The sequence below is a fragment of the Pipistrellus kuhlii genome, unplaced genomic scaffold (genome assembly GCF_014108245.1).
Source record: "Pipistrellus kuhlii isolate mPipKuh1 unplaced genomic scaffold, mPipKuh1.p scaffold_m20_p_151, whole genome shotgun sequence".
NCBI classification, from domain to species: Eukaryota; Metazoa; Chordata; class Mammalia; order Chiroptera; family Vespertilionidae; genus Pipistrellus; species Pipistrellus kuhlii.
Genome location: NW_023425462.1, coordinates 168,219 through 194,479, shown reverse-complemented (window position 1 = coordinate 194,479; position 26,261 = coordinate 168,219). Strand labels below are relative to the sequence as shown.

Here is a 26,261-nt window from a genome sequence, read left to right as displayed (position 1 = left end):
AGGGAGAGGGAGGGAGAGGGAGAGGGAGAGAGAGAGACATCCACGAGGTGAGAGAACCGTGGACCGGCAGCCTCCTGCACGCCCCCTATTGGGGATCGAACCTGCAGCCCCCGGCGTGGGCTCTGACGGGGAATCGAACCGGGACCTCCTGGTGCCTAGAGGTCGCTGCTCACCACTGAGCAACACCGGCCGAGCAAAAATAAAATAAAATAAGATAAAGATCCAAACTGTGGACGGGCGGCATTGTTCTCGGCCTCCGGCGTGCGGACGGCTGTCTGTTCTCGGAGGCGCGTGCGTGCCCCGGTGTGTGGCGAGGTTGTCATTGTTCCCGCGGGAAGGCGGACGGCGTGCCCCATGCCCACGGCTCCCCAGCTCCCGGAGCTGAGACCTGCCCTGGCCGGTGCGGCTCAGTGGATAGAGCGTCAGCCTGCGGACTCAGGGGTCCCGGGTTCGATTCCGATCAAGGGCACGGTCTCCATCCCTCGCCGGGGGTGGGCAGGAGGCAGCTGGTCCAGGATTCTCTCTCATCATGGATGTCTCTCTCTCTCTTCCCTCCCTCTTCTTCTCTGGAATCAATAAGAATATATATATATATATCTGGGGCTGGAACCGGTGTGGCTCCGTGGATACAGCGTCGGCCTGCGGACTCAAGGGTCCCGGGTTCGATTCCGGTCCAGGGCATGGACCTTGGTTGCAGGCACATCCCCAGTGGGGGACGTGCAGGAGGCAGCTGATCGATGATTCTCTCTCATCGATGTTTCTAGCTCTCTATCCCTCTCTCCTCCTCTCTGTAAAAAATCAACAAAATATATTTTTTAAAGAAAAGAAAAAACATCCATGATGAGAGAGAGTCATTGATGGGCTGCCTCTTGCACACCCCCCACTGGGGATGTGCCTGCAACCAAGGTCCATGCCCTGGACCGGAGTCGACCCCGGGACCCTTCCGTCCGCAGGCCGACACTCCGTCCATGGAGCCACGCCGGTTTCGGCCCTTCTCCTGTTGAACGGGAGGGAGGGAGGGGGAGTCCAGAGGCCCAGGTGGGACGGAGGAGCTGTCCGTCCCTCACACACTCACCTCGGCGCCCCGCCTGCAGGTCCCGGGAGGAGGAGCAGGAGCAGGAGGACGCCGCCTCCAACCAGAAGTGGGTCCTGGCGCCCAGGTCCCAGGATGGGGACGTGACCCTCATCCTCAACAAGCTGCTGCGCGAATATGACAGGAAGCTGCGGCCGGACATCGGCAGTGAGTGCCCGTCCCCGGGAGCAGGCGCCGGCCGCGCGGTCTGCGCCGAGATGGGGATTTTTGCTTTTTGTTTTTTCTAAAATTTTATCGATTTTTTTACAGAGAGGAAGGGAGAGGGAGAGAGAGTCAGACACATCGATGGGAGAGAAACATGGACCAGCTGCCTCCTGCACACCCCCCGCTGGGGATGTGCCCGCCACCCAGGCCCATGCCCTCGACCGGAATAGAACCCGGGACCCTTGAGTCTGCAGGCCGACGCTCCGTCCACGGAGCCACACCGGTCAGGGCTAAAATATGTTTTCTATTGATCTGAGAGAGGACGAGGAAGAGAGAGAGAAGCATCCACGGTGAGAGGGAATCGTGGATCGGCCGCCTCCTGCTTGCCCCACACCGGGGAGCATGCCTGCAACCGGGGGAATCGAACCCGGGACCGCCTGGCTCCTCGGTGGGCGCTCAGCGGGAGCCAGGTGCAGGTGGTGGTGGGAACCCGGGGGAGACTGCGCAGGCGCTCAGAGTGCCCACACTGCCTGCCGGGAGGAGGGGCCGAGCGGAGGCGGTGACCTTGCAGGTGGGCCAGGCCCCCCGCCGCCACCTCCGGGAGGGGGAGGGAAGGGGGGAGGGTCCTAAGCTTCCAGCGGCTCTGATCGCCTCTTGCTCTTGTCTCCCGCCTGCCCACAGCCCCCCCAGACTCACTGCTGGTTCTCCTGGGCACGTTTCCCGCCATCTTCTGGGCTGCAATGCACCAGGCACCTTCCTTCCTCCACAGAGCTCGGTGCTGCAGCCCTGCTGGCCGGCCGGCGTGGCTCAGGGACTGAGGCCGACCTAGGAGCCAGGAGGTCAGGGTTCGATTCCCGGTCAGGGCACAGGCCCAGGTTACAGGCTCCATCCCCAGTGGGGGGCATGCAGGAGGCAGCAGACCCATGACTCTCTCTCATTGATCTTTCTCTCTCTCTCATCCTCCCTTCCTCTCCGACATCAATAATCATATATTTTAAAAATCTTTTTTTAAAAATGACAGCCTTGCCGAAACCGGTGTGGCTCAGTGGATAGAGCATCAGCCTGCAGACTGAAAGGTCCCAGGGCCACTGCTGGCGCCTCGCCAGCCTCTCGTTAGCGTCCGTCTCCGAAATGCCTGCGTTTTCCGGAGCGCGGCCGGCCGCGCCGAGCTGGCCAGGCCGTGGTCCCCTCCCTCACGGCCGAGGGGACGGGGACGCAGGTGCGGACTCGGCGGCTTCGCGGCTCGCTGTCGCTGGGGGAGAGGCTGACGGGAGCCCCCCCAAAGCCCGAGATCACCCCGAATCACCCCGGAAACTCTCCCCGAGGTCCAGGGCCCGGCCCCGGCCCCGCCGGCTCGGAAGGTTAACTTTCTCTGTTTTCTGGCTCGCCGATTTCCACTCAGACCCGCGTGTGACGGCTCTTCTTCCGCCTCCTCGGGGTTCGGCTGGCTCTGTTTTTAGCTGCTTCTTGTTTGGTTAATCCTCGCCCGAGGACGTTTTTCCCATTGATTTCTGGAGGGAGTGGAAGGAGGGGGATACGAGAGAGAGAGAGAGAGAGAGAGAGAGAGAGAGAGAGAGAGAGAGAGAGAGAGAGAGAGAGGAGAGAGGAGAGTGGAGAGAGAGAGAGGGGAGAGAGAGAGGAGAGAGAGAGAGGAGAGAGAGAGAGAGAGAGAGAGAGAAGGAGGGAGGAATGTGGATGGGAGAGGCACTTCTCGGTAGGTTGCCTCCTGCACGGGAATCCAGCCTGCCGCCGAGGGACGTGCCCTCGGTGGGAATCGAACCTGGGGCCCTCCCCGCCAGGGGCCGAAGCTCTGGCCCCTGAGGGAAACAGGCCAGGGCTGTTTTTGTGGATTTGTGTTTCCTCGGCTGCTTCATCTGCCGGCCCCACATCCCAGGATGTGTCTGTGGCCATGCACCAGCTCCTTGTTTTCCCAGAACGTAGTCTATGCAAGGAGGGCTCCCTCCTCTTCGGGGAACTTTAGGCGGACAGACAGACAGACAGGCAGGCAGACAGACAGACGGGGAGGGACGGCCTGAGCCATAGCTGCCGCCAAGTTCCCCTCTTTTAAATATATTTTACTGATGTCAGAGAGGAGGGGAGAGGGAGGGAGAGAGAGAAACATCCACGATGAGAGGGAATCCCAGATCGGCCGCCTCCTGCACGCCCCCCACTGGGGATGGAGCCTGTAACCCGGGCCTGCGCCCTGGCTGGGAATCGAACCCTGACCTCCTGGCTCTCAGCCACAGAGCCACGCCGGCCGGGCCGGTCCCCCGTCTCTCAGACCCGGGGGCGGGGGCGTGTTCCGGGTCCCGGCCACGGAGCGCTGGCCCACACGTGTCTGACCCACGCGTGTCTCTCCGCAGTGAGGCCCACCGTCATCGACGTGGACATCTACGTGAACAGCATCGGGCCTGTGTCCTCCATCAACATGGTGAGTGAGACGTGGGCGTCTATCGCTCTCCGGGTGACGGATGGCTCTCCCGCCGGTCTTCCCGGGCGGGCTTTCTGGGCGCGGCTCCTCCGGCCGGCTCCCGGCTCCCAGCTCCCAGCTCCCGGCAGGCTCCCTGCGCGGTGGCGTGTATCGGTGGTTTCTCTCTCTCTCCCTCCCTCCCTTTCTCTCTCTCTCTCCCTCTCTCTCTCTCCCCTTTCTCTACCTTTCTCTCCCATCTATGTTCCTCTCTCTCTCTCTCCCTCCCTCCCTCCCTCCTCTTTCCCTTCCCTTCCATTCTCTCTCTCTAAAAAAACAAAACCAATGGGGAAATATAGCCCTGGGTGAGGATTAACCACCAGGAAAGGAACGGAAGCTTTTCCGAGGAGCTATCGGAGCCGGAGCTGCAGATGGGAGGGTCTGCTTGCGTCATGGGGGAGCCGGGGAAGATTCCTGCAGCTTCTCCCTCTCCGCAGAGTCGCACCCCGAAGGGGGAGGGAGGGAGGGTGGAGGGGGAGAACGCTCCTGGGGGGTGTGAGTCATCGACTCTCCTTCGGACGAGGCTCCGAGACGCTTGTGGAGCCCCCGGGCGGGAGCCACGCTCACTCACCCCAAAACCACGGCCTCTGAATGTGGGGAGTTAAAGTTATTTATTTTAAAGCATTGGAAAAAAAAAACTTCAGAGAGGAAGGGAGAGGGATAGCGAGCTAGAAACATCGATGATGAGAGAGAATCATCCATCAGCTGCCTCCTGCACATCCCCTACTGGGGATGTGCCTGAAACCAAGGTATCGAACCCGGGACCCTTCAGTGCGCAGGCCGACACTCTATCCTCGGAGCCACACCGGTTTCAGCCAATAAAAGCATGTTTTTTAAATCAGGAAAAACACCCAGAAACCTCTCTGTCAAGTTGATTCTCCGAGGGCAGGCACAGCCTGCCTCGGCGCCCTGATGAGGCGGGGGGGGGGGGGGGGGGCGGTTGGCGCGGGCGCGATGAAGATTTACGATCGGCGAGCACTGGCCTCTGATTTATGGAACCGTCATCCCGTCGTCCATCCTCCTGCCTCCCCGTCCGGGCCACAGAGAGAGAGAGAGAGAGAGAGGGAGGGAGGGAGAGAAAGCGTTCCCGGCAGGCCTCGGCTGCCAGCCTGACCCCGGCTGCACCGATAACCTCCGGGAAGTTGCATGCCAGCAGGGAGCCTGTTTTTATTTTTTTATTTTTTATTTTTTATTTTTTTAAACATATTTTATTGATTTTCTACAGAGAGGAAGGGAGAGAGATAGAGAGCTAGAAACATCGATGAAAGAGAGTTATCGATCAGCTGCCTCTTGCACACCCCCCACTGGGGATATGCTCGCAACTGGGGTACATGCCCTTGGCCAGAATCGAACCCGGGACCCTTGAGTCCGCAGGCCGACGCTCTGTCCGCTGAGCCACACCGGTTTCGGGCAAGAAACGGGTTCTTGCTTCCTTCGGCAGCCCAGCACCTTGGACAGCGGCCTCGCCTGCCTGCCTCCAGCCCTCAGCCTCCTCCCGCCCAGTCCCCTCGGGGGAAATGGATTGGAGATGAAAGGAGCGTTTCCTTTGATGGCAGCCGCCGTGGCGATCAAAGGGAGGGCTTTTTCTCCTGACCCACAGCGTTGTTTACGGGGTGACCGTGTGTGACAGCAGCCCCCCCCCCAATGCTCGAGCTGGAGGGGGGCTGGACCGGGCCGTGTCCGATGCGCCCGTCCGTCCGTACTGCCGTGTCCGTGGTCCTCGGCGCCGGGGGCTCTGAGCTCTCGGACGTGACGGGGTGAGTCTGTCCGCTGGGCCGGGTCTTGGGGTGCCCCCATGGCTGGTGAAATGTGATTCCGGGATGTCTGTGCAGGGGCGTTGCGGGTTGAGGTTCACGTCTGAATCTGTGGACAGAGCAGAGAGCAGGTTGCCCTCCCCCGGGCGGCTGGGCCTCCCCTGAGCAGCCGAAGGCCTGGCGGGAGCCCAGGGCTGGCCCTTCCCCAGTGAGAGGCTTCCCCTGCCCGGCTGGTGTGGCTCAGTGGGTTGCGTGCCCTCCCGTGCCCCAGGAGGTGATAAGGGGCAGGTCCCTGGGCCTCAGGCTCGGTCCCCGGTGGAGTGTGTGCAGGAGGCAGCCCCGGGGGTGGTCCTCCCGCCAGAGGGTGACAATACGTTTAACAATTAAGGGCAGCTGAAACCGGTGCGGCTCAGTGGACAGAGCGTCGGCCTGGGACTGAAGGGCCCCAGGTTCGATTCCAGTCAAGGGCATGGACCTTGGTTGTGGGCACATCCCCAGGAGGGGGTGTGCAGGAGGCAGCTGATCGATGTTTCAAAAAAAAAAAAGTCAATAAAAAATATATATATATATATATTTTTTTAAAGAATTACTTAAAAAATTTAAGTGCCACTTGAGACAAAATGGAAACTGGGAAGTAAAAACCAGCTCCCCTCGGCCTCTGTGAGAACAGGTGCCACGAACTAACACACTCCCGACCCGCTCACCCCGCGAGAGAGCGGCTTCTGGAGTTTATTAGCCGTCCCTGCAAATAAGGAGCTGGTTCCCCCGCCTCCCTCACGGGACGGATAAAGGGGAGGAAAGCCGAGCGGAGTCCCCGAGGCTCGGCGCACAGCCCCCTCGGGGGCCCGGGCAATCAGACGCCGATAAGACGTTTATCTTTATGGAGCATCGAATCCCGCTCATATTTCATTCGCTCGAGGGCGGGAGGCTGAGCCGCGAGTTTTATTCTCCGTCCACAGGGAGTGCAGGGGGAGAGGAGGAATCCCCGACGACGGGAGGATCCAATCGCGGAGCCGTTAAAATGCCGGGGCGGTGGGGCCAGCGTGGCTCCGTGGTCGCCCACCGGCCTCTGAACCAGGTGGTCCCAGATCGATGGTTCCGGAATCACACCGTGACCTCCCCGTTCCTCGGTCTGTGCTCAGCCACGCCGGCCACGGGGCCACGGGACTTCCGGGTTCACACATGGCCGCTCGGCCACGGAGCCACGCCAGCCACGGAGCCACGCCTGTGATGTCTCCACGCGTGGCGGGGAGGGTCACGTGGCTCTGTGTGCGGCCAGGAGGGCGCTCAGGGGGGCGGCGGCCGCCGCGGACAGGAGGTCCGTGCTGAGGCCGAGCGGCCCCGGGACACGCGTGTGCACCGGCCTCGCTGCTGGGATTCCGTGTGGCTGTTGGTGGTCTCAGGCCCGGGCGGGCCCTGGACCCAGAGGAGCCGCCGGTGGTCGGGGCAGCGAATGGGACACTGAGAGTCCCCGTGCGGGCCGGGCCGGGCCGGGCGTGGGCGTGGGCGAGGGCGAGGCCGGGCTGAATGGGGCCCAGGCCGGGAGCCGGGACTCCCGCCGCCCGCCGGGTTATTCCTGCGTCCGGGGAAGAATGGCCCATTGTCCCCACCGGGAGCAGAGCCTCGGGCGGCCCACGATTCCTTTCAGCCCCGACCGGCTTCGTGAGCGGCTGCTCGGCGGGGGACGGGCTTGCTGTTTAACAGGAAGCTGCTTTTCCGCGTGTGCGTGTGTGTGCGTGTGTGCGTGTGTGTTTATTGTATTTAGAAATATGTTTTGTTGATTTTTTTTTTACAGAGAGGAAGGGGGAGGGATAGAGAGCTAGAAACATCGATGAGAGAGAAACATCCATCAGCCGCCTCCTGCACGCCCCCCACTGGGGATGTGCCTGCCACCAAGGTCCATGCCCCTGAGCGGGATCGAACCCGGGACCCCTCCGTCCGCAGGCCGACGCTCCGTCCGCGGGGCCGCACCGGCCAGGGCTCCGTGTTCCCTAGAGCACTTCCCGCAGTGAACGAACGGCGGCATTCCGGAGCGTTCTGCGGGGGCCTCAGAAACACACGTGTACGGTTCACGGACGGCTGTGGGTCGGGACGTCCCTGAGCCCGGGAGACACCTCTCCCAGGGGACTGAAGCTAAAAAACGAGCCGTTCTCGCCGAAACCGGTGTGGCTCCTGGACCGAGCGTCGGCCTGCGGACGGAGGGGTCCCGGGTTCGATCCCGCTCAGGGGCATGGACCTTGGTGGCGGGCTCATCCCCAGTGGGGGACGTGCAGGAGGCGGCTGATGGATGTTTCTCTCTCATCGATGTTTCTCTCTCATCGATGTTTCTAACTGTCTATCCCTCTCCCTTCCTCTCTGTACAAAATCAATAAAATATATATAAAAACAAAACAAAACAAAAAAATCGAGCCGTCCTTAGGGAAGCAGACCGGGGTGTGTGTGTGAGAGAGAGAGAGGGAGGGAGGGAGGAGGCCATGTGCCTCCTGCCAGGGGGCTGGCACCTGCAGGATGGAGGCCCCTGCCGCCTGGGTCAGACCCGGGCACCCAGCCCCGGCTCTCTCCTTGTCTGTCACCGGGAGTCGGAGCCGTGTCCTGGTGGGAGCGGGAAGGGAGCAGGACCGGGACCAGGAGCCGTCGCAGGCTGTTGCCGTGGCGACCAGGATGCAGGCTCTGTCTGTCACCGCTGCTCTCGGGGACAAAGGGAAGGTAATGCGGGGCTGTTCCCATAGCAACGGGGAGGCCGTCTCCTGCTAGGGGCGGGTGACATTATAGTACTGATGTCTGTTCGCTGTTTTATTGATTCCAATATAGTTTCATTGATTGACCTACGAACCAGGAGGTCACAGGTTTCATTCCCCATCAGGGCACCTGCCTGGGGTGCGGGTTCGATCCCCAGCGTGGGGCGTGCAGGAGGCAGCCGATCCATGGTTCTCTCCCATCATGGATGTATCTCTCTCTCTTTCCCTCTCCCTTTCCCTTCCCCTCTGACATCAATACAAAAAAAATGGTGTGGTTTTTTTTTAAGAGGAAACCTGCTAACAGAGGCCCCCCCTGCCCCCCGCCGTGTTGCAGGAGTACCAGATCGACATCTTCTTCGCACAGACCTGGACGGACAGCCGGCTGCGCTTCAACAGCTCCATGAAGATCCTGACGCTCAACAGCAACATGGTGGGGCTCATCTGGATCCCCGACACCATCTTCCGCAACTCGAAGACGGCGGAGGCCCACTGGATCACCACGCCCAACCAGCTGCTGCGCATCTGGAGCGACGGGAAGATCCTCTACACGCTCAGGCGAGCAGGCGGGGCCGGGAGGGGCGGGGTCTCCCGCCCACCGTCCACGCCCGGGCAGTCCGCCCACCCGGACCCCGCGGGTGTGAGAATAGAGGTCACAGCGTGGCTCAGGCGCTGAGCATCGGCCTGGGAACCAGGAGGCCCCGGTTCGATTCCCGGTCAAGGGCACGGACCTTGGTTGCGGGCACATCTCCAGTGAGGGGTGTGCAGGAAGCAGCCCATCCATGATATATATTCTCTGTCTCTCTCTCTGTCTCTCTCTCTCTCTCTCTCTCTCTTCTCTTCTCCCTTCCTCTCTGAAATCTAAGAATACACTTAAAAATAAGTAAATAAATGTCACCTTCGAAAAAAAATTAAGAAAAGGGAGGCCCAGGTAGCTGGCCAGGAACGGAGGCTGCTCCTCATCGGAGCCGTCGCTGCTGGAAGCTGGTGTGGAAAAGGGCGCTGTAATCCATTCACCCCACGGGCCGCTGAGGGGGAGCGAGGACGAGCTAATTAGCACGTGTCATTAGGGCCAATTAGCAAACCCGCGATCACAGGGCCGGGTGAGACCGCCGGAGGGTGCTCCCCATGCACCATCCTCCTGCACACGCACACGCCCCGTCACGTGTGCTGGGGGGGGGCGGCGCCCGGAGATCTGGGCACAGGGGGAGAGGAGCTGGGCTTCCGGGAGTCTGACCGGGGCACCTGCCACAGGCCACGGCCCAGCCCGCCCCTCCGCCAGCCTTTCTGCCCCTCGCCCCCACCCCGGGCATGAGGAGGGGCCGGGACCTCGGAGCCCTGCCCGCCCTGAGCCCCAGGCCTCAGCCTGCTGTCAGACTCCCCTCTCGCCTTCGCTGCATGTCCTCTCTCTCTCTCTCCTTCTCTCTCTCTCTCTCTTTCTCTTTCTCCCCCTGTCTCTCTCTCCTCTCTTCTCTCTCTCTCTCTTCTCTCTCTCTGTCTCTCTCTCCCTCTCCCTCTATCTCTACCTCCTTCCCCCTCCCTCCCTCATTCTCTCTCTCTCTCTCTCTCTCTCTCTCTCTCTCTCTCTCTCTCTCATTCTCCTTCTTTCTCCTCCCTCTCCCTCCTTTCTTCTCTCTCTCCCTCCCTCCCTCTGTCTCTCTCTCTCATCATCGCTCACCAAAGGATGTTTCTCCCGAAGATACAGTTCCATGGTTTTTTAGAGGGAGTGGAAGGGAGGGGGAGAAAGACAGAGAGAGAGCCATCGATGTGCGAGAGACACATCCATCTGTTGCCTCCTGCACCGGGCCTGCGGGACCCCGAACCGAAGCCCATGCCGTGACCCGGAATCAGACCCGGGTCCCTCCGACCGGCTCTCTGACCGCCGAGCCAGGCTGTTGACTTCATTTCTCGGGTTCAGTAGGTCTTTACTGATTTCAGAGAGAGGACGGGAGAGAGGGAAACGTCCATGATGGGAGAGAACCACGGATTGGCTGCTTCCTGTGCGCTCCCCACTGGGGATGGAGCCCACAGCCCAGGCCCGGGCCGGATCGGGAATGGAACCCTGACCTGCTGGTTCCTAGGTGGACGCTCCATCCACATGGTCTGGGCAATAAAAACACATTAAAAAAAAAAAAAAAAAGCAATCCAAAATGACTCTACACCTCCCGCTCCGGCTGGGCTCAGTGGATAGAGCGAGGGCCTGAAGACTGAAGGGTCCCGGGTTTGAATCCTGTCAAGGCACATGTCCTGGGTTGCGGGCTCGATCCCCAGTAGGGGGCGTGCAGGAGGCAGCCGATCCAGGATTCTCTCTCATCACTGATGTCTCTCCCTCCCTCCTCTCTGATATCAATAAAATATATATATTTATTTTTAAAAAGCAATACAGCCGAAACCGGTTTGGCTCAGTGGATAGAGCGTCGGCCTGCGGACTGAAGGGTCCCAGGTTCGATTCCGGTCAAGGGCATGGACCTTGGTTGCGGGCACATCCCCGGTGGGGGGCGTGCAGGAGGCAGCTGATCCATGATTCTCTCTCCTCATCAATGTTTCTCTCTCCCTCTCCCTCTCCCTTTCTCTCTGAAATCAATAAAAATATATATATTTATTTTTAAAAGCCATACAGAATGGCACGTCATCCAGACAGCCCCGCGATAGCACCGAACGGCTGGTGCCCTCGCCCCGTCGCCCCCACCCCCACCCCCACCCCCACTGTGACTCTGCCGGGCTGATCTTGGCCACTGACCTTGGCCATGACCTTGGCTCCTCCCTCCCCTCCCCCGCAGGCTCACCATCAACGCCGAGTGCCAGCTGCAGCTGCACCACTTCCCCATGGACGAGCACTCCTGCCCACTCATCTTCTCCAGCTGTGAGTACCCCCACCCGGCCCCGGGCCCCCCCGGAGGCATGCCCCCGTCTGAGCATCTGGACGGTCTGGTGTGGGCCCCGGGGGTGTTTCCAGGCCAGACCCCAAGCGTAGGAGCCCTCCCTCTGGCTTCCGTGCAGCCTTTCCTGGTCACAGAGACGGGTCTGTGCGCGGGGCGGGGGTCTTGTTGTTTAACCAGACACTGGAAGACGGAACAGAGAAGGGAGGCCAGGACACGGGCTTTGATTGGAGAGAAGAGTACCCCTGCCGGCTGCTTCCAGAGAGAGAGAGAGAGAGAGAGAGAGAGAGAGAGAGAGAGCGAGGGCCGGGGCACAAGCGCTTTTAAGGGGAGGAAAGAGGGGACGGGGCTTAGGGCACTCGGCACACGCTGATAAGTGGGTGTGTTTTTTTTTAATTTTATCTATTTTTAAAAATATTTTTTTATTGTTTTTTTACACAGAGGAAGAGAGAGGGATAGAGAGTTACAAACATCGATGAGAGAGAGTCATCCATCAGCCGCCTCCTGCACGCCCCCCACTGGGGATGTGCCCACAACCAAGGCACATGCCCTTGACCGGAATCGAACCCGGGACCCCTCCGTTCGCAGGTCGACACTGTACCCGCTGAGCCACACCGGTTTCGGTAGATTGGTGGTTTTATAGAAGGCACAGGGACCTAGGAATTGGGGCGCAGGGTGTTTGGCAGGCGCTGACTGGCGGTTCAATGCACAGTCCCTGTAAGGTGCCTGGTTGGGGCTCAGGAATGTCCAGGCTGCAGGTGCAGGTTGCCTCGTTCTCCGTCCGTCTGCTGGGGGAAGGGCCATCTCTCTCAAAAAGGTTTTCTGGCCCAAAACTAATAATTAAAAAAAAAAAACACAACGGTTGGCCTTTGTGGCTGGCTCGGCCTCCAGCCCCCTCTCCTCTCTCCAGAGATCAGGGGGATGGAACTCCCGTCCCCACCGACCGCCCCTCACCCGCCTCGTTCCCTTGGCAACCAGCCCCGCTCCCGCTCCCGGCAGCCTCCTTCCCTCCTTCGCACAACAAAGGGCTGTCAGGCCGGCCCTGGTCACGGTCCAGGGGTCAGGAGCTCTGAGCCAGCAAAGGGACAAAGGCCAGACACACAGTTTTAACTCCGTGTCATTAGCTCAGAGCGGAGAGAGCAGAGCCGGCGGGTACCGGAGGGCAACCGGCGGCTCCGTGGTGCGGGCCCGGAAGCTTCCCCGCCCCCAAGTGTGCGTGGGGGTCCGGCGTGGACAGCCACGTGTCTGTCTCTGTCTCTGTGTCTGTCGCGCTGGGTCTGTGGCCAGCTGCCTTCTCCTCTGGCCCCGCCTCTCGGGGGGGGGGGGGGGCTGGCTAGGAATCCCTGACCACGACCATGGAGAAGGGTCCTGCTCAACGACAGAGACAGATCCGGCTGAAACGGTGCGGCTCAGTGGGCTCAGCGTCGGTCTGCCGACTGAAAGGTCTTGGGTTCGATTCCAGCCAAGGGCATGGACCTTGGTTGCACGCACATCCCTGGTACGGGGTGTGCAGGAGGCAGCTGGTCGATGTTTCTCTCTCATCAGTGTTTCTAGCTCTCTATCCCTCTCTCTTCCTCTCTGTAAAAAATCAGTAAAATATTTTAAAAAAAAATACTGATCGCTACCGACAACAAATAATCAATTTAAAAAAAAAAAGAATTTACTCATTTATTCAATGACAATCATGTCATCATCTTCTGGAACATCATCATAACAATCCAATTCCTGAATTTCCTGGTGAATTTCTTGTGACTCCACTTCTTTCAGAATCAGTGGACCAAATCTCTCATGTTTAGCCGTAGCATTCTGAGACAGAGCCTAGGGGGGGCCTTATTTTTGGCGGGGGATGCCTTATATTTCACTCAGAAGGAAACCTGTGAGTAGGTCTTATTTTCGGGGAAACACCGTAGCTAGCTGGTAACAGAAATCGCTGTGTCAGCACCACGGACAGTTCTCGCAGCGTGCTGTCCCAGGTAGGCAACTAGAGTCTGTGAGTTCCACTCCCTTTTCTTTCTTTCTTCTTCCTTTCTTCTTTCTTTCTATTTTTAAAATATATCTTATTGATTTTTTTTTTTACAGAGAGGAAGAGAGAGGGATTGAGAGTTAGAAACACCGATGAGAGAGAAACATCCATCAGCTGCCTCCTGCACACCCCCTACTGGGGATGTGCCCACAACCAAGGTCCATGCCCTTGACCAGAATCAAACCTGGGGCCCCACCCCCACCCCCACCCCAGCCCGCAGGCCGACGCTCTATCCACTGAGCCACACCAGTGAGGGCTCCACTCCCCTTCCTTGCTCTCTGGCCAGGCGGGGTGGGGTGTCTTTGCAAAGAAAAGCCCAAGACCCCGAGGGAAATTATCTGTTTGTGCAAATCTCCGTTCCATAAAACCAATTACCGTGAATGTGTTCTCTCTCAAGCACGTTCTTAAGTTTGTTTGTATTGATTTCACGGAGAGGGGTGGAGGGAGGGGGGAGGGAGAGAGAGAGAGACATTAAGGATGACAGAGAATCATGGGCCGGCTGCCTCCTGCACACCTCCTACTGGGGATTGAACCTGCAACCCCGGGCACGTGCCCCTGACCGGGAATCGAACCTCCTGGTTCCTAGATCGATGCTCTACCACTGAGCCATAACGTCCGGCAGTCATTTCACAAATATAAACATCTTATGGTCTGTTCAGAAAAAGCAAATCCTGTTGCATGCATCCGAGTAGGACGTTGCTGTCCTAAGAGACCGGAACAAAAAACGTGTGGTGGGGAGAAGGAAGTGCGATCACTGGAAGCCGTTGGGGTGGGGAAAGAGCACAGGAATGTTCCGGAACTCAGACACACACCGCGGGCAGAGTCTCCCCCGTCCGCCGCCCTGCAGTGTGAGCCCCGATAGGCGTTCAGCCCGCTCTGCTGGGCTGTAATTGCCTCCGCTGTGTTTTATTAAGCCGATAACGCCCTACAGGATTGCACGAGGTTATGTGCAGATATTAACTCGGCTCCAGACCTCTGTCTGGGTGCATTTTATAGGAGATACATCATTGTTATTGGGCTTGATGCTTATTTTAGGGAAAAAAAGCAATTGCCAACATAATGCCAGAATATTAGGTAGGGGCTGGTTTCTCTCTCTCTCTCCCCCTCTCCCTCTCCCTCTCTCTCCCTCCAACCCTTCTCTCTGTGTGTCTCTCTCTCCCTCCGATTTCTCTCTCTCTCTCTGCCTCTCTCCCTCCAACCCCCCTCTCTCTGTCTCTCTCTCTCTCCCTTGTTTTATTAAGACCCAGTGTGAGCATGCTCCCTATTGGGGACCGAGCCTGCATCCTGGCCATGTGCCCTGACCGGGAATCGAACCGTGACCTCCTGGTTCAGGGTTCGATGCTGAACCCCCCGAGCCTCAACGGCCAGGGCATGAGTATGTTTTTAAGTGAAGAAGAGATTCCTGCCTTTTAAACAAATTGTACCCATTCCCTGAATGGTTCAGGGAGCAAACGAGATCTCGAGGAGCCATGTGCAGGGACAGGGGCGGTCCCAGGGAGAGGGCCTTCAGGGCCGGCGATGACGGCTGGGACCCGGGCGCCTGCCTGGCAGCCACCCCCTCCTCTGAGCGCCCCGGGAGCGAGCAGTGGCTTCCCATCGTCCTCCCTCCCAGACCCCGCAGCCCGCAGCAGACCCGCCAGCCCCGAGCTCCACCCCAGGGGCGGCCTGACCTGACCTACCTTCTGGTTTACGGCGTTCTCCGCCGAGCGCTGAGACGTCCGCTGGGGAGCACTCCTTTAAAATGTATTTTTGTTCGTTTCAGAGAGGAAGGGGGAGGGAGAGGGAGAGAGAGAGAGGAGCATCCTGGGTGAGAGAGAATCATCGACCGGCTGCCTCCTGCACGCCCTCCTACTGAGGATCGAGGCCCCCCCCCCCCCCGGGCATGTGCCCCTGACCGGGATCGAACCCAGTACCCTTCAGTCCGCAGGCTGAGGCTCTATCCACGGAGCCACACTGGCTGGGGCTTGCTTGCTTTTAGAATTCCCTTCCTCTTCCTTGTTTCCAGCCCGCTGTTAGAACTTAGGAGATCAGCCCTAACCGGCGTGGCTCCGTGGATAGAGCGTCGGCCTGCGGACTGAAGGGTCCCGGGTTCAATTTCGGTCAAGGGCATGGACCTTGGTGGCAGGCACATCCCCGGGGAGGGGGGGGAGTGTGCAGGAGGCAGCTGATCGGTGATTCTCTCTCATCGATGATCCCTCTCTCTTCCTCTCTGTAAAAAATAAATAAATAAATAAATAAAATATATTTTTTTAAAAATACAAGCGATAGAAATTCAGCAGTGGGCCGGAGACCAGAAAGAGAAAGCAAATTCTGAAAGAGAAATAAAAAGGAATGTCTCGTAATGGAACTTGACGCACTCAAAAGAGGTCGCGGTGAACTAGAAGGTCAGGTCGGCATGAAACGGCCAAATGAAATGCTGCAGAGCCGAGGAGCAGGGCAGGGGGAGAATCATACCCACGCAGACGCGGAGGTGGCGCCGGGCGGGGGAGGGAAGAGCCGGGGCGGAAGAGGGAGAAAATGATGGGCAGCTAACATGTGAGGTCCTGAGCGCGAAGGGAAAACTTAAAGCTGACGAGAGACCTCCAATCAAACATCAAAATAAATAAATAAATAAAACCATCTGACCTCCGTCGGGATGAAAAAGGAAGTGATTTTAAAAAACAAGACTTGAAACACATCGAGGTAATCAGCCGGAAAATCAGACCGCGCGGAGGAGACCATCGTCACATCCCCGAGAGCCAGAACACGCATCCTCTCCCAAAGGGCAGGCCTGGGCTGGGGAAGCCAGAGCTGACGTGTCAGCCGAGAAGATGGAATTCGGGAGGCAATGGAGTGGACTCCTCTGAGTGCTTTTAGAAAAAAAAAAAAAAAAAATGAGCCAATAGCCGAAGCCGGTGTGGCTCCGTGGATAGAGCGTCGGCCTGCGGACGGAAGGGTCCCGGGTTTGATTCCGGTCAAGGGCATGTACCTCGGTTGCAGGCACATCCCCAGTTGGGGGGTATGCAGGAGGCAGCTGATGGACGTTTCTCTTTCATTGATGTTTTTAGCTCTCTATCCCTCTCTATTCCTCTCTGTTAAAAAAAATCAATAAAATATATATATTTTTTAAAATAACCAACAGCCCATCCAGCATGGTCAGGGCACAGGCCCAGGTTGCGGGCTCGATTGCCGCTAGGGCCCATGCAGGAGGCAGCCGATCCGTGATTCTCTCTCATCACTGGTATTTCTCTCTCTCCCCCTCTCCCTTCCTCTCAAAAAATCAATAAAATGCCAAAATCGCTTTAGCTCAGTGGATAGAGCGTCGGCCTGTGGACGGAGGGGTCCCAGGTTCGATTCCGGTCAAGGGCACGTACCTTGGTTGCAGGCACATCCCCAAGTAGGGGGTGGGCAAGAGGCAGCTGATGGATGTTTCTCTCTCATCGATGTTTCCAACTCTCTATCCCTCTCTCTTCCTCTCTGTAAAAAAAAAAAACAGAAAAAAAAAAACTCAATAAAATATTTTTTTAAAAAAAATCAATAAAATATGTTATTTTTAAAAGAAGTCAAAAATTAAAGTCTGGGTTTTTTTCTCACTGTTTGCTACTCCCAGTCCAATCTGGGCATGTTCCGTCACAGGCCACAGGATTTGCATGTCGGACCGTCATCATCTCCCCGAAGGAGAATCCCTCTTTGCGTTTCTGTTCATGGCCAGTGGCCGCGGAAATGAGTCTGTCCTCCGTGGCCCGGTGATTCCTCACGTTTTTTATCTACATTTGCTCCGTCTGGGCAGCTACACAGAGTGAAACGAGGCCTACAATTCCTCGGGAGCAGGCAGCCAATGAGGCGGCAAATAGACTATGAACCGCCGTTCGTGTATGTGCACAGCGTCTGGCGGATGATCGCCGACACTCGCAGGAAACGAGCCGTGACCATGCTCTGGGTCTAACGTATGGCCCGCTGAGCCCGGCCGGTGTGGCGCAGGGCTGTGGCGGCGACCTGTGACCCCGGAGGCCACAGTTCGATTCCCCATCGGGGCACAGGCCCGGGCTGCAGGCTCCATCCCTGAGGGAGGCGTGCGGGAGGCAGCGGGTCGATGATTCTCTCTCATCGTGGATGTTTCTCTCTCTTCTTTCTCTCTTCTGAAATCAGTAAAATTATTATTTTTTTAACATATTGATTTTTTACAGAGAGGAAGAGAGAGGGATAGAGAGCTAGAAACGTCGATGGCAGAGAAACGTCGATCAGCTGCCTCCTGCACACCCCCTTCTGGGGATGTGCCCGCAACCAAGGTCCATGCCCTGGACCTGAATCGAACCCGGAGGCCGCAGGCCGACGCTCTATCCACGGAGCCAAACCGGCTTTGGCAATAAGATTATTATTTTTTAAATAACAACTAAAAAAGGACTGCCGATTCAGGACTGTGTTTGAGCCTTAGGGACAAGGCTTGCCTCTGAGGGTTAGGCTGGCCCTCAGGGTCTCAGGAGGAGCCACGCCCTGATCTCAGAGCTGTGGTGTGGGTAAGTCACGTTCTGACGGGTAACGTAAGCGCGTGTGTAACTCTCACACATAACTGGGTCCTTCTCTGTAAAACAAACACGTTCAGACCCGGACATTGGGGCTGGTTTAAGACACAGGGAAGCCCCAGCTGCGGACGGAATAGTTACTTCCTCCCCCACTGCGGTGACGTGTGCGGGCGTCCTCTCTCCCATCCTCCCTTTTTTTCCCTTTTCTATTTTTTGCCGGTGGGAAGAATGAGATGCCAGTTTTTTGTGTGTGTGTGTTTTTTTTTCTCCTCATCCTCCTATCTTGCTTCTGAATGCATCCCGCTAATTAACGTTCGCGGCTAGAAAGGGTTCATTTGCATAAAGCCTCCGCCTGCCTGGCGTCTTGTCGATGTCTGGTGAATTCTGGAAAGTTCTGTCTGCTCGCAGGAAGTGGGCGAGGCAGCGACTGGAGAGGTTACTGCTCGGAATCATGCTTGTTATTGTTTGGGGGGTTTTCTGGGGGTTTTTTGTTTGTTTGTTTGTTTTATTGATTTCAGACGGGAAGGGAGAGAGAGAGAGAGAGAGAGAGAGAGAGAGAGAGAGAGAGAGATGTCTGTGATAAGAGGGGATCTTGGACCGGCTGCCTCCTGCACGCCCCCACCTGGGGATCTGTCTTTCCGGAGACCTGGCTGGTCTCCTTCCGGGGAGCAGCGGATGGAGGGTGCGGTGGGCGGGTCTGGGCCAGGCTGTGAGCTCTCGGGGTCCGTGACAGCGTGGCTCTCCACGGGGAGGGAAATCGAGACGGCTCTGGTGTGTGGTGTCCACTAGCTGCCGGCCGGCCAGTGGCTGGGGACCGGCTTGTGATCCTGCAGCTCCTCAGCCGGGGGCCCTTTGTCCGCTCATTTTTTGGGGGTGTCTGTGCGTTCAGGGGAATGCGGAGACCAAGGAGGCCCGAAGCGTCCGAACACGGGAAGCGGCCGTGCTGGGTGGCACCCGTGTCCTCCGGCGTGCTCACGCGTGTGCCGTGTTCGCAGATGGCTACCCCAAGGAGGAGATGATCTACCGGTGGAGGAAGAACTCGGTGGAGACGGCCAACCAGAAGTCCTGGCGGCTCTACCAATTCGACTTCATGGGCCACCGGAACACCACGGAGACCCTGACCACGCCCTCAGGTAGGAACCGGCTGGCCGGGCACGGCATGGCTCTCTTTAAAAAAAATAATAAAAATCCGTGGGACACCACGGAGACCCCGACCACGCCCTCAGGGAGGAGCAGGCCAGCCCCGGCGTGGCTCTCTCTAAAAGAATAAATAAAAATCCACGGAGACCCCGACCACGCCCTCAGGGAGGAGCAGGCCGGCCGGGCACGGCATGGCTCTCTTAAAAAAAAAAAAAAAAAATCCATGGGACACCACGGAGACCCCGACCACGCCCTCAGGGAGGAGCAGGCCGGCCCCGGCGTGGCTCTCTCTAAAAGAATAAATAAAAATCCACGGAGACCCTGACCACGCCCTCAGGGAGGAGCAGGCCGGCCCCGGCGTGGCTCTCTCTAAAAGAATAAATAAAAATCCACGGAGACCCTGACCACGCCCTCAGGGAGGAGCAGGCCGGCCCCGGCGTGGCTCTCTCTAAAAGAATAAATAAAAATCCACGGAGACCCTGACCACGCCCTCAGGGAGGAGCAGGCCAGCCCCGGCGTGGCTCTCTCTAAAAGAATAAATAAAAATCCACGGAGACCCCGACCACGCCCTCAGGGAGGAGCAGGCCAGCCACGGCGTGGCTCTCTTAAAAAAATAAAAATCCGTGGGACCCGGCTGTGTGGCCCAGGGGCCGAGCGTCCAGCCATGAACCTGGAGGTTATGGGTTCGACTCCCTGTCGGGGCACAGGCCCGGGTGGCAGGCTGGATCCCCAGCAGAGGGCGTACAGGAGGCGGCCGATGAATGGTTTGCATCATGGATGTTTCTCCCTCTCCCTTCCCCTTTGAAATCAGTAACAAATATATATATATATAAATCAATGGAAAAGCTATCCTCAGGTAAGGATTAACAAAACAAAATAAAACATTATGTATATAGACTAGAGGCCCGGTGCATGAAATTCATGCATGGGGTGTGGGGGTCCCTCAGCCCCACCTGCACCCTCTCCAATCTGGGACTCCTTGGGAGGATGTCCTACTGCCGGTTTAGGGACCACTGGCTCCTAACCACTTACCTGCCTGCCTGCCTGATCGCCCCTGACTGCCCTCCCCTGCCTGCCTGATCGCCCCTGACTGCCCTCCCCTGCCTGCCTGATCGCCCCTGACTGCCCTCCCCTGCCTGCCTGATCGCCCCTGACTGCCCTCCCCTGCCTGCCTGGTCGCCCCTGACTGCCCTCCCCTGCCTGCCTGGTCGCCCCTGACTGCCCTCCCCTGCCTGCCTGATCACCCTTAACTGCCCTCCCCTGCCTGCCTGATCACCCTTAACTGCCCTCCCCTGCCTGCCTGATCGCCCCTGACTGCCCTCCCCTGCCTGCCTGATCGCCCCTGACTGCCCTCCCCTGCCTGCCTGGTCGCCCCTGACTGCCCTCCCCTGCCTGCCTGGTCGCCCCTGACTGCCCTCCCCTGCCTGCCTGGTCGCCCCTGACTGCCCTCCCCTGCCTGCCTGGTCGCCCCTGACTGCCCTCCCCTGCCTGCCTGATCGCCCCTGACTGCCCTCCCCTGCCTGCCTGGTCGCCCCTGACTGCCCTCCCCTGCCTGCCTGGTCGCCCCTGACTGCCCTCCCCTGCCTGCCTGATCGCCCCTGACTGCCCTCCCCTGCCTGCCTGGTCGCCCCTGACTGCCCTCCCCTGCCTGCCTGGTCGCCCCTGACTGCCCTCCCCTGCCTGCCTGATCGCCCCTGACTGCCCTCCCCTGCCTGCCTGGTCGCCCCTGACTGCCCTCCCCTGCCAGCCTGATCGCCCCTGACTGCCCTCCCCTGCCTGCCTGATCGCCCCTGACTGCCCTCCCCTGCCAGCCTGATCGCCCCTGACTGCCCTCCCCTGCCTGCCTGGTCGCCCCTGACTGCCCTCCCCTGCCTGCCTGGTCGCCCCTGACTGCCCTCCCCTGCCTGCCTGATCGCCCCTGACTGCCCTCCCCTGCCTGCCTGATCGCCCCTGACTGCCCTCCCCTGCCTGCCTGGTCGCCCCTGACTGCCCTCCCCTGCCAGCCTGATCGCCCCTGACTGCCCTCCCCTGCCTGCCTGGTCGCCCCTGACTGCCCTCCCCTGCCTGCCTGGTCGCCCCTCACGGCCTCTGCCTCAGCGCCCCCCGCCACGGTGGCTTTGTCCGGAAGGAGGTCCGGTCTGATCAGCGCATGGCCCTTTTATTCGTATAGATCTATGTCCTGCTATCCTTCGCGTCCTTCCTTGAGGGGGAGAACTGTGGGGCCCACGGATCGCTTTCCGAGTTCAGCAGCCCGCTCCGTCCGCCGTTGGCATTTTATCCGACAGGACGTGCTGCCCCGGGCGCCAGGAGGTTTATGTCTGAGTGCAGAGAGATGCTCACGTCTAAAACAGCTCCAGCGGAGGAGCTCCGAGTGCAGCCTGGGGAATACGTCAGCCGGTCTGGGGTTTTAAAAATAGCGGCCGAGTCTTTTCTGCTAACAAGACCGAGCCCAGCGCGGGGGAGCGGGAAGAACACTGCTCGGCTGAACGAACGGCTCACCCGCCGAGAAAATCGGGCTCTGGGAGGCCAGTCCCATTGGACTGCGTCTGCCCTCTGGAAGCCAGGGCTCATGAATTATTTCCTCCAGAGCAAATGGCCGCCCGCCCCGCCGGCCTGCATGGCTCAGCGAGCTGAGCATCCGCTCGGAACCAGGAGGTCATGGTTCGATTCCGGTCCAGGGCCCACGCCCGGGCGGCCAGCTCGATCCCTCCCACCCAGGAGGAGGCGCACAAGAGGCAGCCGATCCATGATTCTGTCTCATCATCCATGTTTCTGTCTCCCAGTCTCCCTCTGCCTTCCTCTCTCTGAAGTCAATAAAAACATATATTTTTAAATATGTGCATTTTCTAGTTGCAGGTTCCTCCTCTTCTCCCTCTTTTTCCCCCCACTTTGCATTCTCTTGTGTGAAGGAGAGGTTTTAATTCTTTGTTCTCAAGTTAAGGTCTTGCTACATATAGCCTGCAAAGCTTTTGGTTTGTTTAAAAAAAAAAATGTATTTTTTGCCCTAACCGGTTTGGCTCAGTGGATATAGCGTCGCCCTGTGGACTCAAGGGTCCCGGGTTCGATTCCAGTCAAGAGCATATACCTTGGTTGTGGGCACATTTCCAGTGGGAGGTTGTGCAGGAGGCGGCTGATCGGTGTTTCTAACTCTCTATCCCTCTCCTTTCCTCTCTGTAAAAAAGCAATGACATATATATATATTTTAAATAAAATAAAATAAATACATATTTTTATTGATTTCAAAGAGGGAGAGGGAGAGAGAGAGAAACATCCGTGCTGAGAAAGAATCATGGATCATCTGCATCCTGCACACCCCCCTCCTGGGGACCAAGCCCACAAACCGGGCCTGTGCCCTTGACCGGAATCGAACCCGGGACCCTCCAGCCCAAGGATGGATGCTCTACTCACTGAGCCACACCAGCCAGGGCTTTTGGGCTTTAATTTTTCCCTGTTCTGCTCTATGGGAACTCTCCCAGCTTCTCATCGTCCCACCACAGCAGCTCAAGGTCAGGCCCTGGATCATGGCCCCTCTCACCCTCCTCCCCACAGTGGGACGTGGCCGGGGCAGGGTCTGCTGAGCTGCTCTCCCAGGTCGGCGTCGCCTGCAAGGATGGCATTGGCCCTCCGTTTATCTCGCTCGCTGTTGGCCTCCGTTGGATGTTCCGTGGGGGGCCGTGCGTATTCCTGCCGGGGTGATTTATTCTCTCCGGCGTTCCCGTCTCCTGTTTGTCTTCCTGCTCCGCTCCTGATTGAGATTTTATGTAAAAATTAATAGGCTTTTAATATCGCCCGCTGTTCAGCCCGGCCTCCCCCGGGAAGGGACGGTCCCCGCACGCTGCCGACGCGGGGAAATATTTGTGCTCGCTGATTGCTGCGGCTTCATCACCCCAGCGCCTCGGAGCGGAATGCTAATTCTCTCCCAACCTGAGATGGCTTTGGGGAGCGATCTCAGGATGGAGGCTTCTGTCAGCCGCCCCAAAGATGGCTGCCACAGACCGCGGCCTCCGGAGGAGGAGGACGAGGAGGAGGAGGAGGAGGAGGAGGAGGAGAAGGAGGAGGAGGTGGAGGTGGAGGAGGAGGAGGAGGAGGAGGAGGAAGAGGAGGAGGAGGAGGAGGAAGAGGAGGAGGAGGAAGAGGAGGAGGAGGTGGAAGAGGAGGAGGAGGAGGAGGAGGAAGAGGAGGAGGAGGAGGAGGAGGAGGAGGAGGAGGAGGAGGAGGAGGAGGAGAAGGAGGAGGAGAAGGAGGTGGAGGAGGAGGAGGAGAAGGAGGAGGAGGACGAGGAGGAGGAGGAAGAGGAGGAGGAGGTGGAAGAGGAGGAGGAGGAGGAGGAGGAGGAAGAGGAGGAGGAGGAGGAGGAGGAGGAGGAGGAGGAGAAAGAAGAAGAAGAAAGAGGAGGAGGAGGAAGAAGAAGAGGTGGGATCGGGAAAGGCGTGGTTTCCCCCGGCTCAGTGCCGCTTCCCCCTCGGCCGCTCTGCGTGAACACAGAGCCGTGGGCACATTCTCACGCACCACGGCGTTCCCCGTCCGTGTCCGGGCCGAGGGCGTGGCCTCCCGGGTGGCCGAGTGTACACGCGCGCGAGTGTGTGTGTGTGTGTGTGTGTATCTGTGTGTCTATATGTGTGCGTGTACATGTGTGTATGTGTGTGTGTGTTGGAGGTGGCCTCACCAGTGACTGTGTATGTGCCTGTGTGCCTGTGTGTATGTGTGTACACGCGTGTACATGCATGTGTGCCTATGTGTGTGTACACGTGTGTACATGTGTGTTGCGTGCTGCAGGCGACTACGTCCTCATGACCATCTACTTCGAGCTGAGCCGGCGGATGGGCTACTTCACCATCCAGACGTACATCCCCTGCATCCTCACCGTGGTCCTGTCCTGGGTGTCCTTCTGGATCAAGAAGGATGCCACCCCGGCGCGCACGGCCCTCGGTGAGCGGCCCCGGCCCCCACCCCTCTCTCTGTCTCTCTCTCTCTCTCTCTCTCTCTCTCTCTCTCCTCCATGCCCACCCTCTCCCTCTCTCTCTCTCCCCTTCTCTCCCTCCCTTTCTCTCCCTCCCTTTCTCTCCCTCCCTTTCTCTCTCTCTCTCTCTCTCTCTCTCTCTCTCTCTCTCTCTCTCCCCATCCTTTTCTCTCTCTCTCCCCCCCTCCCTTCCTCTCCCCCCTCCATCATAAGACATGTTTAAATGGGAATAGAGTAGAGCACGGTGTTGGCGTGGAGGGGGCAGGGTGATGTGGAGGGGGCAGGGGGGCGTGGAGGGGGCAGGGGGGCGTGGAGGGGGCAGGGGGGTGTGGAGGGGGGCAGGGGGGCGTGGAGGGGGCAGGGGGGCGTGGAGGGGACAGGGGGGCGTGGAGGGGGCAGGGGGGCGTGGAGGGGGGCAGGGGGGCGTGGAGGGGGCAGGGTGGCGTGGAGGGGGCAGGGTGGCGTGGAGGGGGGCAGGGGGGCGTGGAGGGGGCAGGGGGGCGTGGAGGGGGTCGGTCAGGCAGCCCCCGTTCACCGGGGCCCCCTCCCCCCGCAGGCATCACCACGGTGCTGACCATGACCACGCTCAGCACCATCGCCCGGAACTCGCTGCCCCGTGTGTCCTACGTGACGGCCATGGACCTCTTCGTCACTGTGTGCTTCCTGTTCGTCTTCGCCGCCCTCATGGAGTACGCCACCCTCAACTACTACTCCAGCTGCCGGAAGCCGGCGGTGGCGAGGAAGAGAACGCCGGTGAGCGCCCGCAGCGGAGATGGGGGCAGGGGAGTCAGATAAACGGCCTGAGGATCTTATCCAGCACTAGAGGCCAGGGGACAGCGCCTGCATCGAGCATCCGCCCCCTGTGGTCAGTGCGCATCCTAGCGGCCCTTGGGTCGATTTGCATATTAGCCTTTTATTCTATAGATGATATAAATAGCTAACTCAGCAAGCTTTTTAAGTCCAGCCGGTGTTGCACCATGGTTGAGCATTGCCCTGTGAACCGGGAGGTCACAGTTCAATTCCGGGTCCAGGGCACAGGTCCAGGTTGCAGACTCGCTCCCCCATGTGGGGCGTGCAGGAGGCAGCCGGTCCGTGATCCTCTTTCATTGTTGGTGTTTCTCTCTCTCTCTCTCTCTCTCTCTCTCTCTCTCTCTCTCCCCTCCCCATCCTCTTTGAAGTCAATAAAGATATGTTTTTAAATTGTTCTGAACGAGGGGCTGCTTGATGCAGGTTTTGTAGTTCCCTTTTCCCATTTCTCTTACAGTTACTGCGTCCAGACTCCTCGAGGTGGATCCAGGAGCGGATCACCCTGCAGGCCCCCTCCGTATGTATAGCGCTACAGGTGCAAACGCTTCTGCCAATTCTTACTAAGGGAGATAGACAGATATGTTATTGCGTATGTCTGCTTTCTGCGTGTCCCCTACTGGGGCTCCAGCCCGAGACCCTGGGCACATGCCCCCTGTGACCTCCTGGGCCAGCTGGCCACACTCAGATCCACGGAGCCATGCCAGCCGAGTGGCATGCACTGTGCTTCTTCTTCTTCTTCTTTAAATATATTTTATTGATTTTTTACAGAGAGGAAGGGAGAGAGATAGAGAGTTAGAAACATCGATGAGAGTCATCGACCAGCTGCCTCTTGCACACCCCCCTACTGGGATGTGTCCGCAACCAAGGCCCATGCCCTTGACTGGAATCGAACCCGGGACCTTTTAGTCTGCAGGCCGATGCTCTATCCACTGAGCCACACCGGTTTCGGCTGTGCTACTCCTTGCATTCGATTTGCAAAAAACAGAATCCTCAAAGACTGACCCTCCTGTGCCTGCCATGGGGAGGGGGGAGGGGTCCCTCCTGGCCATTCTGGGTGCATTTCGAGGTGGCCTCTGTGGTGACCCCCGTGGTGATCCCCGTCCCGTCCCGGTCCCCCTCGCAGAACTACTCCCTGCTGGACGTGCGGCCGCCGCCGGCCGTGGTGGCCCTCAGCCACGCACGGTACTGGCCGGAGCTGGAGGAGGCGTGCGGGTACGAGTGCCTGGACGGCAAGGACTGCCAGGGCTTCTTCTGCTGCTTCGAGGAGTGCAAGGCGGGGCCCTGGCGGCGCGGCCGCCTGCACATCGACCTGGCCGAGCTGGACGCCTACTCACGCGTCTTCTTCCCCACCTCCTTCCTGCTCTTCAACCTGGTCTACTGGGTCGGCTACCTGTACCTCTGAGCCTCACGGGAATCGGGGAGCGGCCCGGCTCCCGGCTCCCGGCTCCCGGCTCCCCGGCTCCCCGGCTCCCGCCCACCCGGACCCGTCCCGCCGAGCACCGAGGAGAGGAGGGCGCTGTTCCGCACACTGTCCTCACCCCAGCCCACCGCTGAGCCGCAGGGAGGACACGGCGGAGACCCTCGTTGTGTATTTCACACCCACACACACACGCATGTGCGCGCACACATGCACATATGCACACACGCTGCATTTTTAAAAATATTTTACTGATTTTTACAGAGAGGAAGGGAGAGAGATAGAGAGTCAGAAACATGGATGGGAGAGAAACATCGATCAGCTGCACACCTCCCACCGG

General features: G+C 58.8%; 1 protein-coding gene across 1 annotated transcript; it reads left to right on the top strand.

Moving 5' to 3' along the window:
- Positions 1–1,094: 1,094 nt before the first annotated feature.
- Positions 1,095–25,910, top strand: GABRG3 (gamma-aminobutyric acid type A receptor subunit gamma3; the record flags this gene model as incomplete). Its single annotated transcript, XM_036439395.2, has 9 exons — positions 1,095–1,240; positions 3,601–3,668; positions 8,531–8,751; positions 10,974–11,056; positions 18,593–18,730; positions 23,514–23,666; positions 24,254–24,450; positions 24,962–25,021; positions 25,628–25,910. Coding segments are annotated over 9 exons (1,345 nt in total), but the record flags the coding sequence as incomplete, so codon positions are not given.
- Positions 25,911–26,261: the final 351 nt, after the last annotated feature.